This window comes from Oncorhynchus gorbuscha, linkage group LG12 (assembly GCF_021184085.1).
Source record: "Oncorhynchus gorbuscha isolate QuinsamMale2020 ecotype Even-year linkage group LG12, OgorEven_v1.0, whole genome shotgun sequence".
Lineage (NCBI taxonomy): Eukaryota > Metazoa > Chordata > Actinopteri > Salmoniformes > Salmonidae > Oncorhynchus > Oncorhynchus gorbuscha.
In genome coordinates, this window is record NC_060184.1 from 48,947,517 (window position 1) to 48,972,626 (window position 25,110).

The window sequence follows — 25,110 nt, forward strand, 5'->3', positions numbered from 1 at the left end:
CCTCTGTCCCGAGCTGCCCCTCTGTCCAGTGGGGTCATTGAAAGGGGTTGCCATGGTTAAAGAGCTACGGAGGCGGACAATGAGGCGGACTAAGACACTAAGACAATGGTGAAGTGGGGTCCGCGTCCAGCTCCAGAGCCGCCACCGCAGACAGACGACCACCCAGACCCTCCCCTTATAGATCAAGGTTTTGCGGCCGGAGTCCGCACCTTTGGGGGGGGGGGCTACTGTCACGTTCTGACCTTTATTTCCTTTGTTTTGTATTTATTTAGTATGGTCAGGGCGTGAGTTGGGTGGGCAGTCTGTTTGTTTCTAGGTTTTGGGTATTTCTATGTTTCGGCCTAGTATGGTTCTCAATCAGAGGCAGGTGTCATTAGTTGTCTCTGATTGAGAATCATACTTAGGTAGCCTGGGTTTCACTGTGTGTTTGTGGGTGATTGTTCCTGTCTGTGTTTGCACCAGATAGGACTATTTAGGTTTTGGCACATTTATTGTTTTGTTAGTTATTTCTTGTCTAGTTCCTTTATTAAAAAACAATGAATAACAACCACGCTGCATTTTGGTCCGCCTCTACTTCACCACAAGAAGACCGTGACAGGTACTAACAGGAAACGTGGCGAGAACGCTGATCCAATGCCTCGCAACACAGAAATGAACTATTTAAGATAAGGGCCAAATTAGAGGACATGGAGGACTTGAATGTGGTCTCTTTGGAGTTGGCTCCCAGAGGTCATCTGAGTCAGTCTCTACCACTATTGAGAATTTTTCAAATTAAATTAGAACTCAAGTATACTTTTACTTATTTGATTTAACCTTTATTTTAACAGGGGGTGAGCCCTGCATCAATACTTTTACAGGTGAGACCTGCATCAATAAATCAAATACACAAAACATATCTAGAAACATATAGATTATATAGAGTATGGGGAACACAATCACTATAATGAAATATGTAGACCAACAGGCAATAAGACAATCAAAAACTTTGTAGAATAATGGTGAAGACATCAAAACTATTAAATGATACATATGGAATCATGAAGTAACCAAAAAAGTGTTAAACAAATCAAAATATATTTTTTATATGAGATTCTTCAAAGTAGCTACTTTTTGCCTTGATGACAGCTTTGCACACTCTTGGCATTCTCTCAACCAGTTTCATGAAGTAGTCACCTGGAATGCATTTCAATTAACAGGTGTGCCTTGTTAAAAGGTGACGAGGTAGGGGTCGTATACAGTGACTTGCCTCGTTAAATAAAGTTTAAATTAAAATAATCGCCCTATTTGGTAAAAGACTGAAGTCCATATTATGGCAAGAACAGCTCAAATAAGCAAACGACAGTCCATCACTACTTTAAGACATGAAGGTCAGTCAGTCGCAAAAACCATCAAGCGCTATGATGAAACTAGCTCTCATGAGGACAGCCACAGGAAAGGAAGACCCAGAGTTACCTATGCTGTAGAGGATAAGTTCATTAGAGTTAACTGCAGCCACAAAAAATGCTTCACAGAGTTCAAGTAACAGACACATCTCAACATCAACTGTTCAGAGGAGACTGCATGAATCTGGCCTTCATGGTCGAATTGCTGCAAAGAGACCACTACTAAAGGACACCAATAATAAGAAGAAACTTGCTTGGGCTAAGTAACACGAGCAATGGACACAAGCAATGGACATTAACGTTAGCTGGCTGGCTCTCTAGCCAACGTTACGTGTATGATCTTAGAATTTGTCTCTCTGAGCCATTTGCTTGGCTAGCTATTGCCTAATGTTAGCTAGCTAACATTGAACCTGGTTGGTCATGAATTGGGATTACTGTAATGTCATGAGTTTAGATTATGGTTCATTGTTTACCTAGCTAGCTAGCTACCTACAAGTCTTAACAAAAGACTCCACTATGCAAGTAACCATTTTGGATGTGTTTGTAAATTCAGTCTGGCCACCTCCTCCGATTTCAGAGCACTCTCGTCTGAGAGTGCCAGAGCACAGAATAACTGAGGAATTTACGAACGCTCAACACCCGTTGAATATGGCCGGTAAACATTGGCAAAAAAGCATAATTAAATTGTTGCCAGAAGCACAGTTACAGTCACCAATGCTCTGGATAACATAAAAATAGCCTAACCAGCTAGGGCGAGTAAATGGTCAGTGGGTTGTTCTCTCATTTTGTGTCTGGAAGTAGCTAGCAAGCTAGCCAATGTTAGCCAGTTAGATTGGGTGCTTGACTGCCGTTGTGAGGTCAGAACGTTCGGATCAACCCTACTCCTCGACCAGAGTGTCCAGTGTGTGCTCTGAACGCTCTGAATTTACAAATGGACAATCTGACAGCACTGTTGCAGTCAACAACGCTCTGGATAATATAACAGCCTAACCAGCTCTGCTAGGGCCAGTAATGTTCAGTGAGCTGTTCTCTCATTTGTGTCTGGAAGTAGCTAGCAAGTTAGCTTGGGTGCTTGACTGCTGTTAGTACAGAACGCTCTGCTCAACCCTTAAAGAGTTGTGTGGGGCTAAAGCTTAAGAGGGTGTGAACGATGCTGAATGGGTGTAGACAAAGTAGGGCTCTCCAGTAGTAGTACCAAAACAGGCCATTTTCTCAAAAGTGAGTTTATAAGTTTATTAACTTTTAAAGCAGAATTACTTTCAAAGTACTTCTACAAAACGTTCCTTTGAGTATTTTTTTCATAGACCATACCTCCATGTAGTTATTACCTGCCTCTAGTACTATTTATGATTTCTTACAGGTACAATAGGTTACCATATGATCCCTAAAACCAATATTTAAGACTCCTGACTGAAAGATGTTCTCTTGGTCTGATACAATAATCAAATCCAAAGTTGATTTACTGTCAATACACACCCGGGTTGGGTCAACAATCAGTTGCTTCAGTCCAAATAACATATTCAAGTTATACAGGACATTTACTAGTGTACTTTTCTTGGGTGATAACTGCACATTTGTATTAAAATCGCCAAGCAGAATATATTCCTTATCAGCAAATACATTGTGATCTCAGCAATCGATTCAAGTAAATCGTATAAATTATTCTGCTTAGGAGACCAATAGCAGACACCAACAAGTATAGGACGACATTTAGGAATCAGTATGTCTACCCATGCAACCTCAAGACCATCCATTTTCAGATTTGAACGAGGGTTAAAATGCACATCATTCCTAGTAAAAACACACACACCACCCGTGTTTCGGTTTCGGGCAACTCTATGAATGCCCTAATCTGGTAGCTCAACCTCATTGTCCTCAATTGACCCATCGAGCCAAGTCTCACTCCCAGCAACTACTGCAGCCCGGGTGTTAGGAGCGTGGACTTTTAATTCCTCTAATTTCGGCAGCAGTGCGTTCATATGTATAAAGTGAAGTCCTCTCCGATTGAATCAGTCAAACACTCATTTTCTGTGCCCACTGCTGATACATCGACTACCTCATCCTGATTGCACTCATCATGCCTGCATGTGTCCAGCATCCCAATGGTTTTAAACGGCATACAAACAGCATCCTTTTAAACAGCATACGTTGCAAACAAGCAAAATGATGCTTTGAGACTTTACAGCATCATATGTTTGGATGTCTCCACACTTTGTGAAAAAATAAATCCTTCTCTCTGTGATTAGTTTATGTTGTTATTATAACGCATTCATTTAGTCTGTTTCTGTCAAACAAAACAGACAGTGGGAGTTTTTTGTTGTTGTCAAAATGGATGTCATTATTTTTCACTAAACATCTGTTTTCTCTCTTTGGCTATAAAATAATAATCCTCACAATTTAGACTGGTTTTATTTATGGGTTTGAATAAACGGAGACACTGACATTGTGTTCTGGTTGGAAGTAAACATATCAACTGAATAAAGATTCTGTGTCACAAATGGCACCATATTCCCTACTTAGTGCACTCCTTTTGACCAGGATCCGTAGGGCTCTGATCAAAAGTAGTGCACTAGATTATGGTTGCATTCCAGGCTGACTACATTGCAGACCTATACCAGATATCAGAGCGCCTGGACAGATGTTTCAAATATCAGCCAACTACATTCTGTGATATATCAATCTGATGACGTGGCACACAACCGTTGAGTAATGCAATGTCTGCAATGTTGTAGGCTTGCAACGCAAACATTATATTCAATATTCTGAAAGGAGCTTTTACCATCACCCAATAGGATGGATTGTTACTGAGACAACAGCCAATCCCGGTGTCCCTCTTTACAGCTAATCCCTGTGTCCCTCTTTTCTCCACCCAACAGCAATAGCTAGCTACCTTTCTGTTTCTATTGTGATGTCCTATCAGGAGTTGATGGAAGTCCCCAAGACTACTAATGCTAAAATCCATAGTTGCCACATCCATGTTTTGGACTTATATATAAATACCTTGTGATCTTAGTTTAACTTTCATACCTCATCAGAACCCAAAATATAAGATTGTTTTACTCCAATGTTTGTAAACAAAGTAAATGTAAAGATATACTGTATATCCTCAAAACATGATTAAAACTCCATTTTGTATACAGTGGGGGGAAAAAGTATTTCGTCAGCTACCAATTGTGCAAGTTCTCCCACTTAAAAGATGAGAGGGGCCTGTACATTTTCATCATAGGTACACTTCAACTATGACAGACAAAATGAAAAAAAAATCCAGAAAATCACATTGTGGGATTTTTAATGAATTTATTTGCAAATTATGGTGGAAAATAAGTATTTGGTCAATAACAAAAGTTTATCTCAATACTTTGTTATATACCCTTTGTTGGCAATGACAGGAGTCAAACGTTTTCTGTAAGTCTTCACAAGGTTTTCACACAGTGTTGCTGGTATTTTTGCCCATTCCACCATGCAAATCTCCTCTAGAGCAGTGATGTTTTGGGGCTGTTGCTGGGCAACACAGACTTTCAACTCCCTCCAAAGATTTTCTATGGGGTTGAGATCTGGAGACTGGCTAGGCCACTCCAGGACCTTGAAATGCTTCTTACGAAGCCACTCCTTCATTGCCCGGGCAGTGTGTTTGGGATCATTGTCATGCTGAAGGATCCAGCCACATTTCATCTCCAATGACCTTGCTGATGGAAGGAGGTTTTCACTCAAAATCTCACGATTCATGGCCCCATTCATTCTCTCCTTTACACGGATCAGTCATCCTGGTCCCTTTGCAGAAAAACAGCCCCAAAGCATGATGTTTCCACCCCCATGCTTCACAGTAGGTATGGTGTTTTTTGGATGCAACTCAGCATTCTTTGTCCTCCAAATACGACGAGTTGAGTTTTTACCAAAAAGTTATATTTTGGTTTCATCTGACCATATGACATTCTCCCAATCTTCTTCTGGATCATCCAAATGCTCTCTAGCAAACTTCAGACGGGCCTGTACATGTACTGGCTTAAGCAGGGGGACACGTCTGGCACTGCAAGATTTGAGTCCCTGGCGGCGTAGTGTGTTACTGATGGTAGGCTTTTACTTTGGTTCCAGCTCTCTGCAGGTCATTCACTAGGTCCCCCCGTGTGGTTCTGGGATTTTTGCTCACCGTTATTGTGATCATTTTGACCCCACGGGGTGAGATCTTGCGTGGAGCCCCAGATCGAGGGAGATTATCAGTGGTCTTGTATGTCTTCCATTTCCTAATAATTGCTCCCACAGTTGATTTCTTCAAACCAAGCTGCTTACCTATTGCAGATTCAGTCTTCCCAGCCTGGTGCAGGTCTACATTTTTGTTTCTGGTGTCCTTTGACAGCTCTTTGGTCTTGGCCATAGTGGAGTTTGGAGTGTGACTGTTTGAGGTTGTGGACAGGTGTATTTTATACTGATAACAAGTTCAAACAGGTGCCAATGATACAGGTAACGAGTGGAGGACAGAGGAGCCTCTTAAAGAAGAAGTTACAGGTCTGTGAGAGCCACAAATCTTGCTTGTTTGTAGGTGACCAAATACTTATTTTCCAACATAATTTGCATATAAATTCATAAAAAATCCTACAATGTGATTTTCTGGATTTTTTTTCTCATTTTGTCTGTCATAGTTGAAGTGTACCTATGATGAAAATTACAGGCCTCTCTCATCTTTTTAAGTGGGAGAACTTGCACAATTGGTGGCTGACTAAATACATTTTTTGCCCCACTGTATAATGGATGGTCAGTCTTTGCCATCCATAGCTCTGTCAATGTATTTAAGTGGTTACATTTCTCCAGCATTTCTACAGGCCCATCCCACAGCTTTTTACCGAAACAGAGGTGGGGTGTCGTTTTGTTATTGTTTCAATTAAGGATTCTAGCTTTAAAGTAATTTGGTGTGTGTATGCACGTGTATGGGCCTATTAAAGTCATTAACCTGCCCCTGTGCTGCACCACCGTTACATAATTGGCATCGCACAGTGCTCAGCTCTCTCCGTAATGATGACGGAGCATCCAGAGAGAGATTCATTGATATTCACCTCATAGAAACTTGTTTATTACAGACTTCATTATTCACTGACTTCAGTGGGAGAGATGACAAACACTGTTTTTCTTCTATAGGCTATATGTGTGTATCACTGTGGTGTTTTATAGCGAGTGAACACACACGCAAGCAGGTATACGTCCGTAGTAGTAGTAATGAGCTCACCAGACCGTTACATGGGAGTAAATGGACAGACACCATTACCTCCCATAGTAATGATTGAAATGGACTGGTACCAAACAAATGGACTGGAACCAAGCATGATACTGTTCCATTCAATATGAGCCTGTCCTCCGATTTAGTGTCACCAGCCACCACTGACAGACGTGTTGCTTCTGTGCCGAGACTACAAACTAGGGGATCTTGTGATGTCAGAATATGTGCCATCAACAGATGTAGGCAGTGTTGGGAAAGATACGAGACATGAAATGCATGAAAATGAAGTACATAATCAAGATGACATCATTGTGATATGCCGTAAAAGGCTATCATTGACAAGCTCTTGTCTACTTAATAGGATGGGTGGTCCTGTATCTGTGTGAGCAACTTTTCTGTGTTTATCTTGTAAATGCAGCAGCTACATGATTCCTTTCAGATGTTTCTCTATACTGTTGAATTTTTCATGAACACGTACAGTGAAACAGTGGTGTAAAGTACTTAAGTAAAAAATACTTGAAAGTACTACTTAAGTAGTTTTTTGGGGTATCTGTAATTTACTTTACTATTTATATTTTTGGACTTGTTTTACTTCACTACATTCGTGAAGAAAATAATGTACTTTTTACTCCATACATTTTTCTGTGAAACCTAAAAGTTACATTTTCAATGCTTAACAGGACAGGAAAATAGTCAAATTCATGCACTTAACAACCGAACATCCCTGGTCATCCGTACTGCCTCTAATCTGCCTGAATCACTAAACTTGCATGCTTCATTTGTAAATTATATTTGAGTGTTGGAGTGTGCCCCTGGCTTTCCGTAAATTTAAAAAACAAGAAAATGGTGCCATCTGGTTTGCCATCTGCCATCAATTTTCGCCTAAAATGACATACCCAAATCTAACTGTGTCACGCCCTGACCATAGAGATCCCTATTATTCTCTATGTTTGGTTAAGTCAGGGTGTGACTGGGGTGGGAAAGTCTATGTTTTCTATTTCTTTGTTTTTGGCCAAGTGTGGTTTCCAATCAGAGGCAGCTGTCTATCGTTGTCTCTGATTGCGATCATATATAAGTTGTCATTTTCCTTTTGGGTTTTGTTGGGATCTTGTTTTCTGTTTAGTGTCAGTACCTGACAGAACTGTGCGCTTTCACTTTGGTTATTTTTGTTTGAGTGTTTTTGAAAATAAAATCACGAACACTTTCCACGCTGCGCTTTGGTCCACTCTTCCTACCACCAACGAGAGCCGTTACAGAAGATCCCACCAAAAAACTGACCAAGCAGCGTGGCCAGGATGAATGGACATGGGAGTAAATCCTGAATGGAGAAGGACCCTGGACACGGGTCGGAGAGTATCGTCGTTCAAGGGAGCAGACGGAGGTAGCAAGAGAGGAATGGCGCGATACGAGTAATTAGAACAGAACGGAAGCCCGAGAGGCAACTCCAAAACAATTTTTTTGGAGGGGGGGAGATGGGCGGAGTCAGGGTTTAGACCTGAGCCAATTCCCCGTGCTTACAGTGGGGAGCGTGTGACCGGTCAGGCACAGTGTTATGCGGTGATGCGCACTGTCTCCAGTGCGCATTCACACGCCGGTGCGCTCACCGGCTCCTCGCATTTGCCATGCTAGAGTGGGCATTCAGCCAGGACGGATTGTGCCGGCTCAGCGCTCCTGGTCACGCCCTGACCTTAGAGACCCCTATTATTCTCTGTTTGGTTAGGTCAGGGTGTGACTCTATTTTCTATTTCTTTTTTTTTAGCTGAGGGTGGTTCCCAATCAGAGGCAGCTGTCTATCGTTGTCTCTGATTGGGGATCATATATAAATTGCATTTTCCTTTTGGGTTTAGTGGGAACTTGTTTAGTGTTTTTTGCCTGGCAGAACTGTTCGCTTTCATTTTCACGTTTTGTTATTTTGTTTTGAGTGTTTTTGAATATTTAAAATCATTAACACTTTCCACGTTGCGTCTTGGTCCACTCAACAAACGAGTGCCGTTACAAACTGCCTGTAGCTGAGTACCTGAATCAAGGATGTGTGTATTCTTAATACCATTTGAAAGAACACTTTGAAGTTTGTGGAAATGTGAAATAAACGTAGGAGAATATAATACATTAGATCTGGTAAAAGATCATAGAAAATGCATGTTTTTTTGTATCATCTTTAAAATGCAAGAGAAGGACCATACATTGAGATGATTCTAGGTGTAATTTAGATGTGTGCGCAAAGTTTCAGACTGATCCATTGAAGAATTACTTTACTTTGTTTTAATAGCTACTGTAAATTGAAGTTGCAGTTAGATTAACAAGAATGTAACCCTTCTGACCATAAGACATGTCTATTTCCTGAAATTGGCTGCTGTCATTCTAGTCACATTATCGCATATTGAGCAACAACTTTAAGGATACTGATCCTGTAGAGGGTGAATATAAGAAATTTGAAATGATTTATACTTTTACTTTGATACTTAAGTATATTTTAGCAATTACATTTACTTTTATACTAAGTATATTTTAAACCAAATGCTAATACTCAAGTAGATTTTACTGCGTGACTTATTTTGACATTTTCTATTACGATATCTCTATTTTACACAATTATGATAGTTGGGTACTTTTTCCACCACTGAAAGGAATTTGCTGTTGCTCCATGAATGAAAGTCTCAACAGACTCGACACAGGACAACTTTGAAAATGATGAAAGTCAACTTTTAAACCTTGGAAGTTAACACATCTCATGTAGGGAAGGTTAATTAATTTACTTGTAATACACATCACCAGACAGCAGAAACAAACTGGCCATGGGTTGGTCCATCTTTAGCCCAGTGGGCCTTTCTAAATAGGGGGGGTTTGCACATGATCATTATTTGGCAAATAATGGGGGGCTTCAGAGAAAGAAATGGGCCAGTGTGGGGGTCTTGATGGAAAAAAATGGTTGATCCCTGCCTGACAGACTATCAGACATAGGAGGGTCTGAATCTGTAAATCTGTCATTTCAATCATATTGCCTTCCATGAAGAAGAAGAATCCAACCATACAAATTAATATGCATACTGAGCATAAACATGAACCATGGAATTAGAGCTCAGGTCAGTGAGGGTCATGGATACTAACAAACATATTCCATATACTGGTTGTGTCCCAAATGACACCCTATTCCATATTTAAGTGCCCATAGGGCTCTGGTCAAAAGTACTGCACGAGGGAATGTGCCACTTAAAACGTAGGCACTATGCTATATGAGGCAACCGCTTTGAATCACCTGACCTAACCACAAAGTATCCACCCATCATCTCACCTACTCCCCCTCCCCACCACACACACACACACACACACACACACAAAAAACATACTGTGTAATTGGAAATAATGTAAACTTAATGTACAATGTACAATAATGTAAACAGATATACAGCCATGAATACATTTTCATGGACTGTAAACACGCATACGCATGTTCACACGCAAACAAATGTACACGCATACACACACACAATGTTATTTCCCTGGTACACTATAAAACATTTGCTGTCAAATTTACAGTAACTTACTGGCAGCATTTGGCCAGTAAGTTACTGTAATTCATTCCACAGTAGCAAATATTTTACTGTGATTGAATTTACAGTACAAATTTCAATTACAGCATGTTATTGTAATTACCCAGTAACATATTACCCAGTGTTCTTTGCAAGTTTTCATTTTCACATTTACATTTGTCATCTAGTGGGCCCTCTTGTAGTTGGCAACTTACAGTTTATAAACCAAGGTTTATAAAAAAAACACAAATCACTGTCATAGCAAGTAAAAAATATTCACTAACCATTACTAAAAATGTTGTTCTAGTTAAGGACAAACTGGTCTTCAAAAAGTATTGTAATTACAGCAAGATATCTTATAATATGTCTGACCATCTCTGGATAGTGCCAATGCATTACTGAGAAATTCATAGTAACTTGATGAAAGTGTCCTGTAAATTGCTATAATGCCAAAGCAATAAAACACAGTACGATATTGTAAAAGTAACTAACAAACTGTAAGAAAGTTATTTTAACAATATTTTACTGTAATGACAAGGGATTGGAGCAAGCAGGTTGGCTGCTTGGCAATTGTACTGTATATTACAGCATATCAATGAATACTTGATGTTTTATATGACTTGCACTTATGGAGGCCTAAATAAAAGCTTCCAAACTGGCCATAATCACACAACAAAACAGATCAAATGGACATAGATGTCTGAAGTTTTGTTTCGTCGAACAACCACCTGATTTAATATTGGTTTTGACTCTGTACACACGCTATAGCGTGTGGGACGTCATCTATAATAATGTGTCTGTTCTACATTCCTTTGACCAGCAGGTGCCACTAGTGTGCAATGTGTTGATCAAAGCCTTGAGTAATTAAAACATTTATTTGATACAAATGTCTGGAAAGCCTCAATGCATCAGGAAGCTTAGTTTCCACATCACTACAATACACCATCATTTACAGTATGCTGCATTAAGCATTTAAATACACCAAAACAGCAATGCAATTGATACATTGTATTGAAATATTCATCAATTGCAAATAATGAATATGTAATTATGTATTACAGCATACCAACTGAAATGTGGTGTTTTATATCAGTTGCACTTTAGGTCTTAACAAAGGCTTCTAAACTAACTGTGACTACAGATTTTCCTATTTCGCAACAAAGCCTCCTTCACTCATACTGCCAAATATACCCTCAATAAACTGACTATCCTACCAATCCTTGACTTCGGCAATGTCATTTATGAAATAGCCTCCAACACTCTACAAATTGGATGTAGTCTATCACAGTGCAGTCCGTTTTGTAACCAAAGCCCCATATACTACCCACCACTTTGACGTGTATGCTCTCGTTGGCTGGTCATCATTACATATTCATGGCCAAATTCGTGGCTCCAGGTCATCTATAAGTCTTTGCTAGGTAAAGGTACACCTTATCTCTGCTCACTGGTCACCATAGCAGCACCCACTCGTAGCACGCGCTCCAGCAGGTTAAATTTACTGGACATCCAGTGGCCTAATTTGGCCTGCTTTCCTTCTAGTTCTCTGCTGCCAATGACTGGAACGAATTGCAAAAATCACTGAAGTTGGAGACATGTATCCCTCACTAACTTTAAGCGTCAGCTTGTCAGAGCACCTCACCGATCGCTGCAGCTGTACACAGCCCATCTGTAAATAGCCCATCCAACCAACTACCTACCTCAAACCCATATTTGTTTTTGTTTTTCTGCTGTTTTGCACACCAGTATTTCCACTTGCACATCCTCATCTGCACATACAGTGCCTTGCGAAAGTATTCGGCCCCCTTGAACTTTGCGACCTTTTGCCACATTTCAGGCTTCAAACATAAAGATATAAAACTGTATTTTTATGTGAAGAATCAACAACAAGTGGGACACAATCATGAAGTGGAACGACATTTATTGGATATTTCAAACTTTTTTAACAAATCAAAAACTGGAAAATTGGGCGTGCAAAATTATTCAGCCCCCTTAAGGTAATACTTTGTAGCGCCACCTTTTGCTGCGATTACAGCTGTAAGTCGCTTGGGGTATGTCTCTATCAGTTTTGCACATCGAGAGACTGACATTTTTTCCGATTCCTCCTTGCAAAACAGCTCGAGCTCAGTGAGGTTGGATGGAGAGCATTTGTGAACAGTAGTTTTCAGTTCTTTCCACAGATTCTCGATTGGATTCAGGTCTGGACTTTGACTTGGTCATTCTAACACCTGGATATGTTTATTTTTGAACCATTCCATTGTAGATTTTGCTTTATGTTTTGGATCATTGTCTTGCTGGAAGACAAATCTCTGTCCCAGTCTCAGGTCTTTTGCAGACTTCATCAGGTTTTCTTCCAGAATGGTCCTGTATTTAGCTCCATCCATCTTCACATCAATTTTAACCATCTTCCCTGTCCCTGCTGAAGAAAAGCAGGCCCAAACCATGATGCTGCCACCACCATGTTTGACAGTGGGGATGGTGTGTTCAGGGTGATAAGCTGTGTTGCTTTTACGCCAAACATAACGTTTGACATTGTTGTCAAAAAGTTACATTTTGGTTTCATCTGACCAGAGCACCTTCTTCCACATGTTTGGTGTGTCTCCCAGGTGGCTTGTGGCAAACTTTAAACAACACTTTTTATGGAATGGCTTTCTTCTTGCCACTCTTCCATAAAGGCCAGATTTGTGCAATATACGACTGATTGTTGTCCTATGGACAGAGTCTCCCACCTCAGCTGTATATCTCTGCAGTTCATCCAGAGTGATCATGGGCCTCTTGGCTGCATCTCTGATCAGTCTTCTGCTTGTATGAGCTGAAAGTTTAGAGGGACGGCCAGGTCTTGGTAGATTTGCAGTGGTCTGATACCCCTTCCATTTCAATATTATCGCTTGCACAGTGCTCCTTGGGATGTTTAAAGCTTGGGAAATCTTTTTGTATCCAAATCCGGCTTTAAACTTCTTCACAACAGTAACTCGGACCTGCCTGGTGTGTTCCTTGTTCTTCATGATGCTCTCTGCGCTTTTAACGGACCTCTGAGACTATCACAGTGCAGGTGCATTTATACGGAGACTTGATTACACACAGGTGGATTGTATTTATCATCATTAGTCATTTAGGTCAACATTGGATCATTCAGAGAACCTCACTGAACTTCTGGAGAGAGTTTGCTGCACTGAAAGTAAAGGGGCTGAATCATTTTGCACGCCCAATTTTTCAGTTTTTGATTTGTTAAAAAAGTTTGAAATATCCAATAAATGTCGTTCCACTTCATGATTGCGTCCCACTTGTTGTTGATTCTTCACAAAAAAATACAGTTTTATATTTTCATGTTTGAAGCCTGAAATGTGGCAAAAGGTTGCAAAGTTCAAGGGGGCCGAATACTTTCGCAAGGCACTGTATATCACTTCAATGTAAATGTCTAAATTGTAATTACTTTGACACTATTGGACAATTTATTGCCTTAACTCCTTACTTCATTTGCACATACTGTACAGTATACAGATTTTTCTATTGTGTTATTGACTTTACGTTTGTTTATCCCATGTGTTGTTGTTTTTGTCGCACTGCTGTTATCTTGGCCAGGTCGCAGTTGTAAATTAAAACTTGTTTTTTAACTGGCCTAGCTGGTTAAATAAAGGTGAAATAAATCAAATAAAAAGGATATGGCTAGCCACTCGACCATTAAAGGTTTGAGACTTGCTGCCACTCTGATCTGTCACCTATGTGAGAGTGCCGTCGGAAAGTATTTTGACCCCTTGACTTTTTCCAAATTTTGTTAGGTTACAGCCTTATTCTAAAATTGATTAAATTGTTGTTTGTCCGCTCATCAATCTTCACACAGTACCCCATAATGACAAAGCAAAAACAGAATTTGTTTTTTTTTTGCAAATTTATAGAAAATGTCAAACTGAAATATCACATTTACAGAAGTATTCAGACCCTTTACTCAGTATTTTGTTGAAGCACTTTTGGCAGCGATTACAGCCTCTGTGTTCTTAAGTATGACGCTACAAGCTTGGCACACCTGTATTCAGGAGTTTCTCCCATTCTTCTCTGCAGATCCTCTCAAGCTCTGACAAGTCTCTCCAGAGATGTTCAATCGGGTTCAAGTCCGGGCTTTGACTGGGCCACTCAAGGACATTCAGAAACGTTTCCCGAAGTCACTCCTGCACTGTCTTAGGTGCCTTTTGGCAAATTGCAAGCGAGCTGTCATGTGCCTTTTACTGAGGAGTGGCTTCCGTCTGGCCACAGAGGAATTCTAGAGCTCTTTCAGACTGACCGTTGGGTTCTTGGTCACCTCCCTGACCAAGGCACTTTTCCCACGATTGCTCAGTTTGGCTTGGCGGCCAGCTCTAGAAAAAGTATTGGTGGTTCCAAACTTCTTCCATTTAAGAATGAAGGAGGCCACTGTGTTCTTGAGGACCTTCAATGCTGCAGATATTTTTTGGTACCCTTCCCCACTGTGCCTTCGACCTCATGGCTTCGTTTAAGCTCTGACATGCACTGTAAACTGTGGGATCTTATGTAGACATGTCCAATCACTTCAATTTACCACATGTGGACTCCAACCAAGTTATAGAAACATCTCGAGGATGATCAATGGAAACAAGATGCACCTGAGCTCAATTTCGAGTTTCATAGCAAAGGGTCTGAATACTTGTGTAAATAAGGTATTTCTATTGTAATTTCTTTAATAAATTTGCAAAAATTCTAAAAACTGTTTTTGCTTTGTCATTATAAGGTATTGTTTGTCGATTTCGGAGGATTTTTTTAGTTGTTCATTTTCGAATAAGGCTGTAAGGTAACAAAATGTGGAAAAAGTCAAGGGGTCTGAATACTCTCCGAAGGCAAATGTAATTAACCGGGAACCACTACCACATATCAGTGAAATTTGTATGGCATTTTCACTAACAGGTGGAACAAATTTAGCCTCTTATAAGACACACCTTGTCACGAATTCCGCCGAAGTCGGCCCCCTCCTTGCGTTCGGCATCACCGGCTTTCTAGCCATCGCAGCTACATTTTTATTTTATCCATTTGTTTTGTCTTGTTCCATTCACACCTGGTTTGCATTCCCCCAATCACACTACATGTATTTATTCCTCTGTTCCCCCTCATGCCTTTGTGTGAAATTATTTGTTGTGTTAAGTGTTGTACGCACTAGGCTAAGCGTTTGTTATTTTCCATGTATTTTCACTAAGATTATTTGTATTGTTAAACATTTATGTTGTGTGACTATTGTGCGCGCTATACACTTTGCCTTGTTGGCTGGAGGAGGTTTTTGACTCTGTATCTCTCTCCTGCCGTAATAAAGTGTGCACCCATTCATTCTCTGCTCTCCTGCACCTGATTTCACCTCAAGTACGCACACGCATGACACACCTTAAAATATGTTAACGATTCCAACGCCCAAATTAACACCCAATAATGCTTGTTTAGTGTGCCCAAAAAATTATTATGACACTGTATTCTGAATTACAGTAATTTACTGGAATCAAATGTCCAGTAAATTACTATAGATTTTCAAGATAAGGTTTGTAGAATTCACAAAATTGAGTGTAGTGTGTTTTCTGTAGGGGTGCAGCATTCTCACTTAGGGGTGCGACAAGGCACACCTTAAAAGATGTTAATGAGCCAGAGGCTCTTTCCACATCCACAACATTTCCCCACAATGCACCATAATTAATTCTGTAAAACACATTTAAGATATTTTACTGTGCATTCTACTGTGTTTTATTGTTGAATTTACAGAAGCATCTTTCAGTCTACATATCTACTCACTTGAGGGTGGTCATCTCGGTGAGCGATGGCTGCGTGGCCTTCAGATAGCTTGCCCGGCGCGCCTGCACCTTGGGCGAGGGCTTGGGGCTGCAGTCTGAGTCGCCGCTGTCTTCCTCCGCCATGGCCTTGATGTAGCTGCCACTGCGCATACGCCTGCATGGGATCTCCTCGTCTTTCCCCACGGACAAGAACCCCCTACTCCACTCGTCCTGGGGTACCTGTGGGGCGGAGACCGTGAGAACAGGGCGGTAACTTATGTCAGAGCGATGAAACACCCGACGAGACACTATGACCGCTCTCTGACCCCTGGCTGACCGCTTGCCCAGCCTCAGGTCACCATCCAAACAAGGCTCTATATACACCAAGCTGCTAAAGCCACACCACTAGGTGCTAATGTTCACCTGAATATGGTGCATTAGAACCATACCATCAGGGTGTAGAGACGAGAGGCCCTCCGTTGTGCTGCTCCCTCCAAGTGACGCATATCAAACTGAGGAGTGAATTGTTTGGTCTGAAACTTCGGAATTCTCCAACCCTGTCTGTCTGTGCAGTGGTTGTATTGATGTTTTCACACACTAATGAACGTGTAAAAGAAAAAGAAAAAGAGGCAAGCAAAGAAGCCATCTCCCTCTCTCCGCTGCCACAAGAAAGAGAGAGAGAAAAACAAAGGAGGTTTTTGTTCCGCCCCAACACTGCGCTGGTCTCCAATATGAGTGGCTTTTAGGGGAGGTGAAACACGGAGGTGAAAGGGAGAGAGGAGACATACAGAGAGAGACTAGCATCCCAAACTGCACCATATTCGCTCTATAGTGCACTACTATCGACCAAGGCCCATAATGCGCTCGTCTCAAAGTAGTGCACTATGGAATAGGGTGCCATTTGGGATGGCGACAAAGAGTCTGAATAATCAAAGGTAGGAGAATCGCTCAACAGGCCGGTAGCTAGGGAGACAACTCGTCCTTGACGTCAGGGGCACACAAGCAAAAAACTGCGAAGGCAGAGAACATCTAGGGTCTGTTGAGGACTTGAATGACGCCAGTGTTACACCAACGTCTCTCATCATCTGTAACAGAAACTAAAACAGAACCTAAAAGAACACCCTGCCAAATAAAGCCGAGACACATTAGGAGGTGTTTGGCTGGCTGAGAGTCAGTGTGTGTGTGTGTGTGTGTGTGTGTGTGTGTGTGTGTGTGTGTGTGTGTGTGTGTGTGTGTGTGTGTGTGTGTGTGTGTGTGTGTGTGTGTGTGTGTGTGTGTGTGTGTGTGTGTGTGTGTGTGTGTGTGTGTGTGTGTGTGTGTAGCCTGGTCTCATAGACTAGATGTAACATAGAAAACATCAATCCGGGGCACTCAAATTAGTATGATATAAACGTTTCCTATGGTTACATATGACAGAAGATTACTGAAGGCAAAAAATGAAAGTAGAGTGGTTGGTAGGGGTGGATGGGCCACCGTATAATGCAAATGTCTAGCAACCCAAAGGTTGCGTATTCAAATCTCTTCACGGATAACTTTAGCTAGTTATCTACTTTGCAGCTACTTAGCAGGTTAGCTAACCCTTGCCCTAAACCCTAACATTAACCTAACTCCTAACCATAACCTAAACCCCTATAACTAGCCTAGCTAATGTTAGCATTAGCCACCTACCTAACGTTAGTCACAGCAAATTGGAATTCTTCACATATCAGACTTGTGCTCCCAAGTGGCACAGGGGTCTTTGGCACTGCATCTCAAGGCAGGAGGCATCACTGCAGTCCCTGGTTTGAATACAGGCTGCATCACATCCGGCCATGATTGGAGTCCCATATGGCAGTGCACAATTGGCCCAGCAACGGCCAAGTTTGGCTGTGATTGTAAATATGTTCTTAACTGACTTGCCTAGTTAAATAAATAAAACATGTTTTTTGCCAATTTGTAACATATCATATGAATTGTAATTCGTAACGTATCATACAAGATGGATGATGGACATCCACAAATTAATACATACCATATGAAACGTAACAAATCCTAATAATTGAGTGCCCCGGATTTACATTTACTATGTAACTATGAGTCCAGGTTGGTGCGTGTATGCGTGTGTTTGTGTGAACGGGAACAACAGGAAGTGTGAGTGAATGGCGAGGGGCAGAAAACAAGATTTACATCCCAGCACAACACGTCACTCCTCCAAATTGAAAGAAGTTTGGCTTCTTTTTCGCCGGCTAAAAGTATCATGTCCTCCTCTTTTGACAGTGACCCATTTTTTTGTTCTCTGTAGAAGAAAGAGGAACGCAGCCCTTTTCAGGTTGGGACAGGAGGAATGTTTCTACGTGGCTGCAAAGATCTCTCTCTTAGTCCCTCTTACTTTCTCTCTCCCCCAGTCTCTCTCTCTCACTTTCACTCTCTTTCCCTCTCAGTCCGTCTCTCCTCTCTCCCTTTCAATACAATTTCAATTTGATGGGCTTTATTGGCACGGGAGACATACAGTATGTTTACATTAACATATGTTTACATTTACATTCTTCCTAACTTGCTCTCTCTCACTCAGTCCCCATTCTCCTGCTATCTCTCAGTCCCTCTCTTTCTTTCTCTCCCCCCGGGCTTCTGTTTGCAGCTCACCAAGTCAGATGAGGGGATGTAACCAAGTTGAATCACTTCCTCTTCCATCTTCACCCAAACAAACAGAGAGAGCACAGTGGAGCCACCAGGTTCGGGGATATGTGGCTTTTCTCCTCTTTTCAATAGTTCTGTTTTTCCCTCTCTCATCTCACGTCAGGAGCCCTTCTAACGCTCCAGGTCTTCCACACTATGCTCGTGTTCCAAATGGCACCTGATTCCAATAGGTATCGAGTCAAGAATAGTGCACTATATAGAGAATAAGGTGACGTTTAAGACACACCATTATGTGAATATGGCAGCTACTGGGATAATGCTGATTTCCATGTAAATATACTGCATGCAGTAACTGTAAAAGATCAGCTTAAATGCTAATCTAGTAGGTATACATAAGTAATGATTCCACAAGTAATCATTATACATGGAAATCTACAAGCACAAACACACTAATTCATTTTTTTGATTAACCTTTATTTAACTAGGCAAGTCAGTTATGAACAAATCATTACTTTGCAATGACGGCCAAACCCTCCCCTAACCCGGACGACGCTGGGCCAATTGTGCGCCGCCTTATGGGATTCCCGATCACGACCGGTTGTGACACAGCCCAAGATCGAATCAGGGTCTGTAGTGACTCCTCTAGCACTGCGATGGAGTGCCTGAGACCACTGTGCCACTCGGGAGCCAGAACCAAATCAGCTGTCACAAGACATTACAAACACACAGACATGTAACAATTTAAAGGACCTGAGACAAATAGAATGTGGTCCACAACCAGGGACGATATGGAATAGGATGAATGATGTTAACAGGTGAGGAAGATGCCGTCTCACGTTTGACACAAATGAGGACGTCTCACGTTTGACACAAATGAGGACGTCTCACGTTTGACACAAATGTAATAAAATGAACAATGTTTATTGTTCTGAAATAGTTTCTGTAGTTAGGAACAGATAGGATTAGCATTCCTGCAACATTATTCTGATGAAATGCAATTTTGATCTCACTGATTTACTCACTTTATGTGTGCACAATTTCGAGTCTCATAGCAAAGATTATGAATACTTACGTAAATAAAGTATTACTGTTTTGATTTTGAATCATTTTTGCTTTGTCATTATGGGGTGTTGTGTGTAGATTGACAAGGATTTGTTTTTCTTTCATCCAATTTAGAATAAGGCTGCAACGTAACAAAATCTGGGAAAAGTAATGGGGTCTGAATACTTTCCGAATGCACTGTATATCCTGGACTCTGACATTGCTCCTTTTGATATGGCTTACAGTTTTTGACAATTGCTTACACATGATTTCTGAAACTATGGCTCCTTTTCTCTAGACTCTACACACAAAACGCCAAAACACACACACACACACACACACACACACACACACACACACACACACACACACACACACACACACACACACACACACACACACACACACACACACACACACACACACACACACACACACACACACACACACACACACACACACACAACATGCAAAACGTCCCACATCTCTTGAAAAACCAAACACTTCATTCAAAACTATTATAACTCTACACACAATCCATCTGGCTCTTATACACGCATGTGTCTTTTGCATGTTCAGTGTGCAGTGGAGTCCACAGCAGTTTATCATAGCACTCACACGTACATGTATGTGCACAAATATATACAGTATGTATGCATATTCAGTGTACATTTACACTCTAAACAAACATGAAAGGGAGGGAAAATAAAATGCGTTTCTTTCTCAAGAAATTGTATTTTCATCCAGATTACGGGATGAACAGTAACAGACAAAACAAATGCAGTAGAAGATAAACCAATAGGCTTGTCCTTGTCCTCCTCATCGTCTTTGTCCTCTTCCTCCTCCACCTCTTACTCTCATTCCTCTTCCTCTATCTCTCTCTCCAAAATTGGCCTCCATTGTTGTCCAAACCAAGAAAGCCAACCTGAAGTTTATTTATACTGCTCAAGCTCTGATGTCTAAGTGAAGAAATTCATTTTCACACGTGAGCACTGGGTATAAGTACTTGGTAAATGCGTGTGGCATTTGGAATGGCAGTGTTTTCCAAACGAAACACAAGACCTGTTCGTTTTGAATGATGTGTCTAATGTAGAGAACTGAGTTTAGTGTTTAGCAAAAGTTTTACAATTGCAAACTGAGTGTAAAGCAGATAATGTGCTTGCAGTTTTGCAGACTTGGTCTGAAGATGAGGTACATGAGTTAATGGTTTCACTGAGTGTGCCTCAAGTACCACTTTTAGTGTGTAAAAGACTGTTAAAAACTGTAATCTCTGTTTATATATTTTTTTCTTCTTGGGATTGTTTGTGTATTAGTATTGTACTGTTAGACATGTACTGACCTACTGGAGCTAGGAACAAAAGCATTTTGCTGCACCTGCTTTATTAAGATCTGCAATAAATATTTGTCTCACATTCAACACTTATTAGGACGTCTTACATGTCCCCTAAGAGTGGCTGATAGAGAGAGAAAGTAAGTCTGCTCCTTGTCTCCTCCTCTCTCTCTGCCATAAGTGACAGTGGACATTGAGGGGCCTCCGGATATCAGTCTGCGTGGACATGGATAGAGATAGAGAGTACGTCTGCCCCTCCTCTACCCTTCTCTCTCTGCCTCAAGGGACAGTGGACATGCAGTGGGCCAGGTGTCTCCACACAGGCATATGAATCTCTGGTTGGACATGGGATGGAGGTGTGAAGATGGAGGTTTGGAGGTGAAGAAGGGTTGTTGTCATACCTGGAGGAATTGACAGATCTGGCGCCCCCCCCGCTGGCAGGTATCAGCCTTGACCGGGGCTTTGTCCAGGTTGACCGATGCTTTCTGGTAGACTTCCCTGGCCCTACTGACCGTCAGCGTTGATGACCACGAGCTCTTCTTCAGCAGTTGGCCAGTCCCGTCCATCCCCGTGCCCAGTCCCGGCAACCCGGCGCATGTAGAACACTTGACGTCGTTGTTGCTTCGTGACGTCTTCAGCGAGTGGGCGCTGATGGTGTTGTACTGCTCCATGAAGTACTGTGACTGGGACTTGCCTGGGTGGCGGCCCATGGTCATCACCCCCGAGGGCATGCCTCCCGGGATGGGGCTGTGGTGGTGGTACAGGCACACCTCGCGGTCCAGGGTGTCGTCCGAGCTCCAGTAGCCTGAGATTGCTGAGCGCATCTTGGGCTCCGACCTGCTGCGGTCTTTGCTCTTGCTGCGCTTGCTGCTGTGCTTCAGGGTGCCCGAGTGGGAGGGTGGGTCGTCAGAGTTGGCCTTGCCCCCGTTCATCCTATCCCCAGATGGGCCTTCCAGGGATTGAGACTTGGTGAAGAGCTTTTGGACAGAGTGGACAAGATGCCGGATCCTCCCAGGACTGTCGCTGCGCTGGTGCGCCACCGCTGTGCATTTGTACTGCAGTGTGTGGTAGCCGTCATGGCGCGCCGGCGCCTGCCGTTCAAACTGCTCCAGAAGGTTGGGGGGGATGCGGTTGTTTTTAACGCCTCCCCCCTGGCCTCCGGTGTAAGGCACCACAGCACACTCATCCTTCAGTTCATGGTGTGAGCTGTAGTGTCTTCGGGGGAAGGTGCTGCTAGCCGGGTCATGGTAGGGCCCGCACTCAGACTGGAAGGAGCTTCGCTGGGCATAGTAAGGGTGGTCCGCCGGGTGGGCATTGCCCGGGTTCAGCGGGTAGGGCCGGGCTTGGCGCCCCAGGGTCATGGAGTCATAGGAGGGGTCACAGGTCACCATGTGATGGTGCCTCCGGCTACTCGACAAGCCCTTCATCGTCATCGTCACGGACGAGGGGACAGACACATCTAACTGCTACTGACGCTAAATAAGCTCTGTGGACACACAAACCCAGAACAGACAAACAGAGAGAAAAACAGAGAGACATAGAGAGAGAGGGAGAGAAGAGAGAGGGAGATAATTACTTAAGCACGCATAGGCATTGTCTAAAGCTGATTAGAATAGCTGTTGGCACCCCTAAGCAGACGAGAACAGACAGTGATGTTGACACAGGTAGGCCTGTTCAACTCTTTCTTCTGTCCTTCAAGGTTATCTAAATAATAGCAGTCAGATTATTTGGCATGCATTTCAAGACTTTCCGATCGCTCCACAAGCTTGTCTTCCGACATTTATGTTTGATCTAGTGAATTTGATTACATGAGAGAAAAAGAGATGGGGGGAAACCGGGGGTTGAGTTTGAAAGAATTGAATTCTGTTTAAGGGTTTATTTCCGCTAAGAAGAAAGAGAGGGAGTAAGCTCCAATAAACAGTCAGGAATAGTCACCTAACCTCACAAAATGTCTCAGAGTAGAAGTGCTGATCTAGGATCAGGTCCTCCCTATCCATATAATCTCATTAATTATCACCTAAAAGGGAAAACTTGTCTTAGAGCAGAACTCTTCTGAAACACTAAATGAATAAGAGCCCTGATCCTAGTACTGCCAGTCATTTGAGCTGATCTAAGGTGTGAGGTGGCTGTTGACAAGAGTCTGGTGGCTCTACCTCTCCACTCCCTCTAAAACAAGCTGACAGCTCCTGGGCCACTGCAGCCAGCAGCCAATAAAAGCCTTGCCTCACATGGTGACATGAAAACAATGGCATCCAACAGGGACAATGGCCCTTTACACTCAAAGCCGTTACAATATGACATGCCTGGGTTGTTCTGAACAGAATGAGCATATTTTATTTATACAGGCAAGTCAGTTATGAACAAATTCTTATTTTTAAGGATGGTCTAGGAACAGTGGGATAACTGCCTTGTTCAGGGGCAGAAGACCAGATTTGTACCTTGTCAGCTCAGGGATTTGAACTTGCAACCTTTCGGTTACTAGTCCAACACTCTAACCACTAGGCCAAGCTGCCGCCGTTCATCTACTGTGAAGATAATGAACTGGTGCACAGACACATGAATATACTCATTACCACTGTCTTTCACGGACTGGCAAAATGAGTATCTGTTTCCCTGAATTGCATTGTGAGAGCCTAACACTTGTAGTATTTGATTTTATGACGTAGTTAGTCATGCCGGCAATAGAACAAGCTTTCAAATGATGCCCACCTGACCCAGATTGTGATCAGTAATTGTGCGACGGCGAGGACGCATGGGCTGTGGTCCCAAACGAAACAACGACAGGAACTGTGCAGACATTGGAGAGGTGTGTGTCCACCTGGAGACAACAGTTAGAGCCTCTCACTCAAACCCTTGTCATGTCCTTGTCCTGTGTGGCACCTACCCCACATTTTCCAGGAACGATGGGTTCTGATTGCTTCTAAACTTGAAGGCAGAACCTCTGAACTTATTTATGTCGCTGAGGGAGAGAGGGGAAGGCAGAACGTTTTTGTTGTTCAGAACATGTTGTTGTTGTTCAGAACATGTTATTGTTAGATATCTGGAATCCTATGGAAAGGAGAAGGGCCACAGTCTGGTTCAAGTCAACAGGACAACCGTGAGTTGGGGAGGAATAAGGAATTTGGGCCGAGGTCAGGTTCAGATGGAGTGAGAGAGAACAGGAATCACTAAAATCCTGTCTAGCAACAGAGATGTATGTATTGGCTGTCCAGATGTGTAAGGAGACTCAGCATAGGATGAAGGTTTAAATACCAGTGTCTTTGTTCTTTCAGCTGTTTGACCCTCTGGGTGAATCAACTGGGTTTGCGCTTTTCTTAGTTGTCCGTTAGTTTTTACTTTGTTTGTCAAAACCTAGCAATTATTAACAAATGCACTGAAAAGTACAGTAAATGTAAAATGCGTGTAAAATCAACAGTTTAATGTTTGGATTAAGTCTTGTGTCAGGTGAACCGTTGTGTACTTTAGACTGACACACACACACACACACACACACACACACACACACACACACACACACACACACACACACACACACACACACACACACACACACACACACACACACACACACACACACACACACACACACACACACACACACACACACAGCTCAAAATATTCAGCAGAATGCTGAATCCGCACCTGTCACCTAGTCCAATAGGCTGGGAGGTGAGGATAACGAGACAATAACAAGGGTCACAGCACCCAAAGCAGAGCTCTAACAGAGCTACACAGAACACTGAGGCTTAGCCAGCAGAGGGAATTCATTGCAGCAATTTATAACACACAACCAAAGGCCACTGTGGTAAATAAAAGCAAGTAAAAGGAGGAAGTAAAAGGAGGAAGGAAAAGGAGGAAGGAAAAGGAGGAAGGTAAAGGAGGAAGGTAAAGGGTACTGGACCAAACAAATTAAATGACCCCAGATAAACCTGAAACACAGAGAACTGAGGAATGGAATTCTATCAAATAAATGTATTAGTGTCTGTGTACAGTACATACATTATGCACAGGCTTGCATCCCAAATGGCACCCTGTGCCCTACATAGTGCACTACTTTTGACAAGGGCCCACATGGGGGCCCTTTGCACTATGTAGGGAACTGAAGGGCATTTGGGACGAAGACAGGGTGTATATTGTTTTGCATGAGGAATGTGTGGAGGCTACAGTAATTGAAGATGGACTGAACTGTTTGTGAAAATTCGGATGACATTTCCATTTCTGCAGAGGGATCAAATATCGCTGGGAG

General features: G+C 42.3%; 1 protein-coding gene across 1 annotated transcript in view; it reads right to left on the bottom strand.

Moving 5' to 3' along the window:
- LOC123990387 (disks large-associated protein 1-like) overlaps positions 1 to 25,110 on the bottom strand; it is a 195,581-nt gene that overhangs the window by 45,594 nt on the left and 124,877 nt on the right. Inside the window, exons 3-4 of the mRNA XM_046290947.1 lie at positions 21,266 to 22,350; positions 15,900 to 16,117 (exon numbers count right to left, since the gene is read on the bottom strand). Of these exons, the coding sequence (XP_046146903.1) occupies positions 15,900 to 16,117; positions 21,266 to 22,297 (1,250 nt within the window). The 5' untranslated portion in view covers positions 22,298 to 22,350. The remainder of the gene's footprint in view (positions 1 to 15,899; positions 16,118 to 21,265; positions 22,351 to 25,110) is intronic.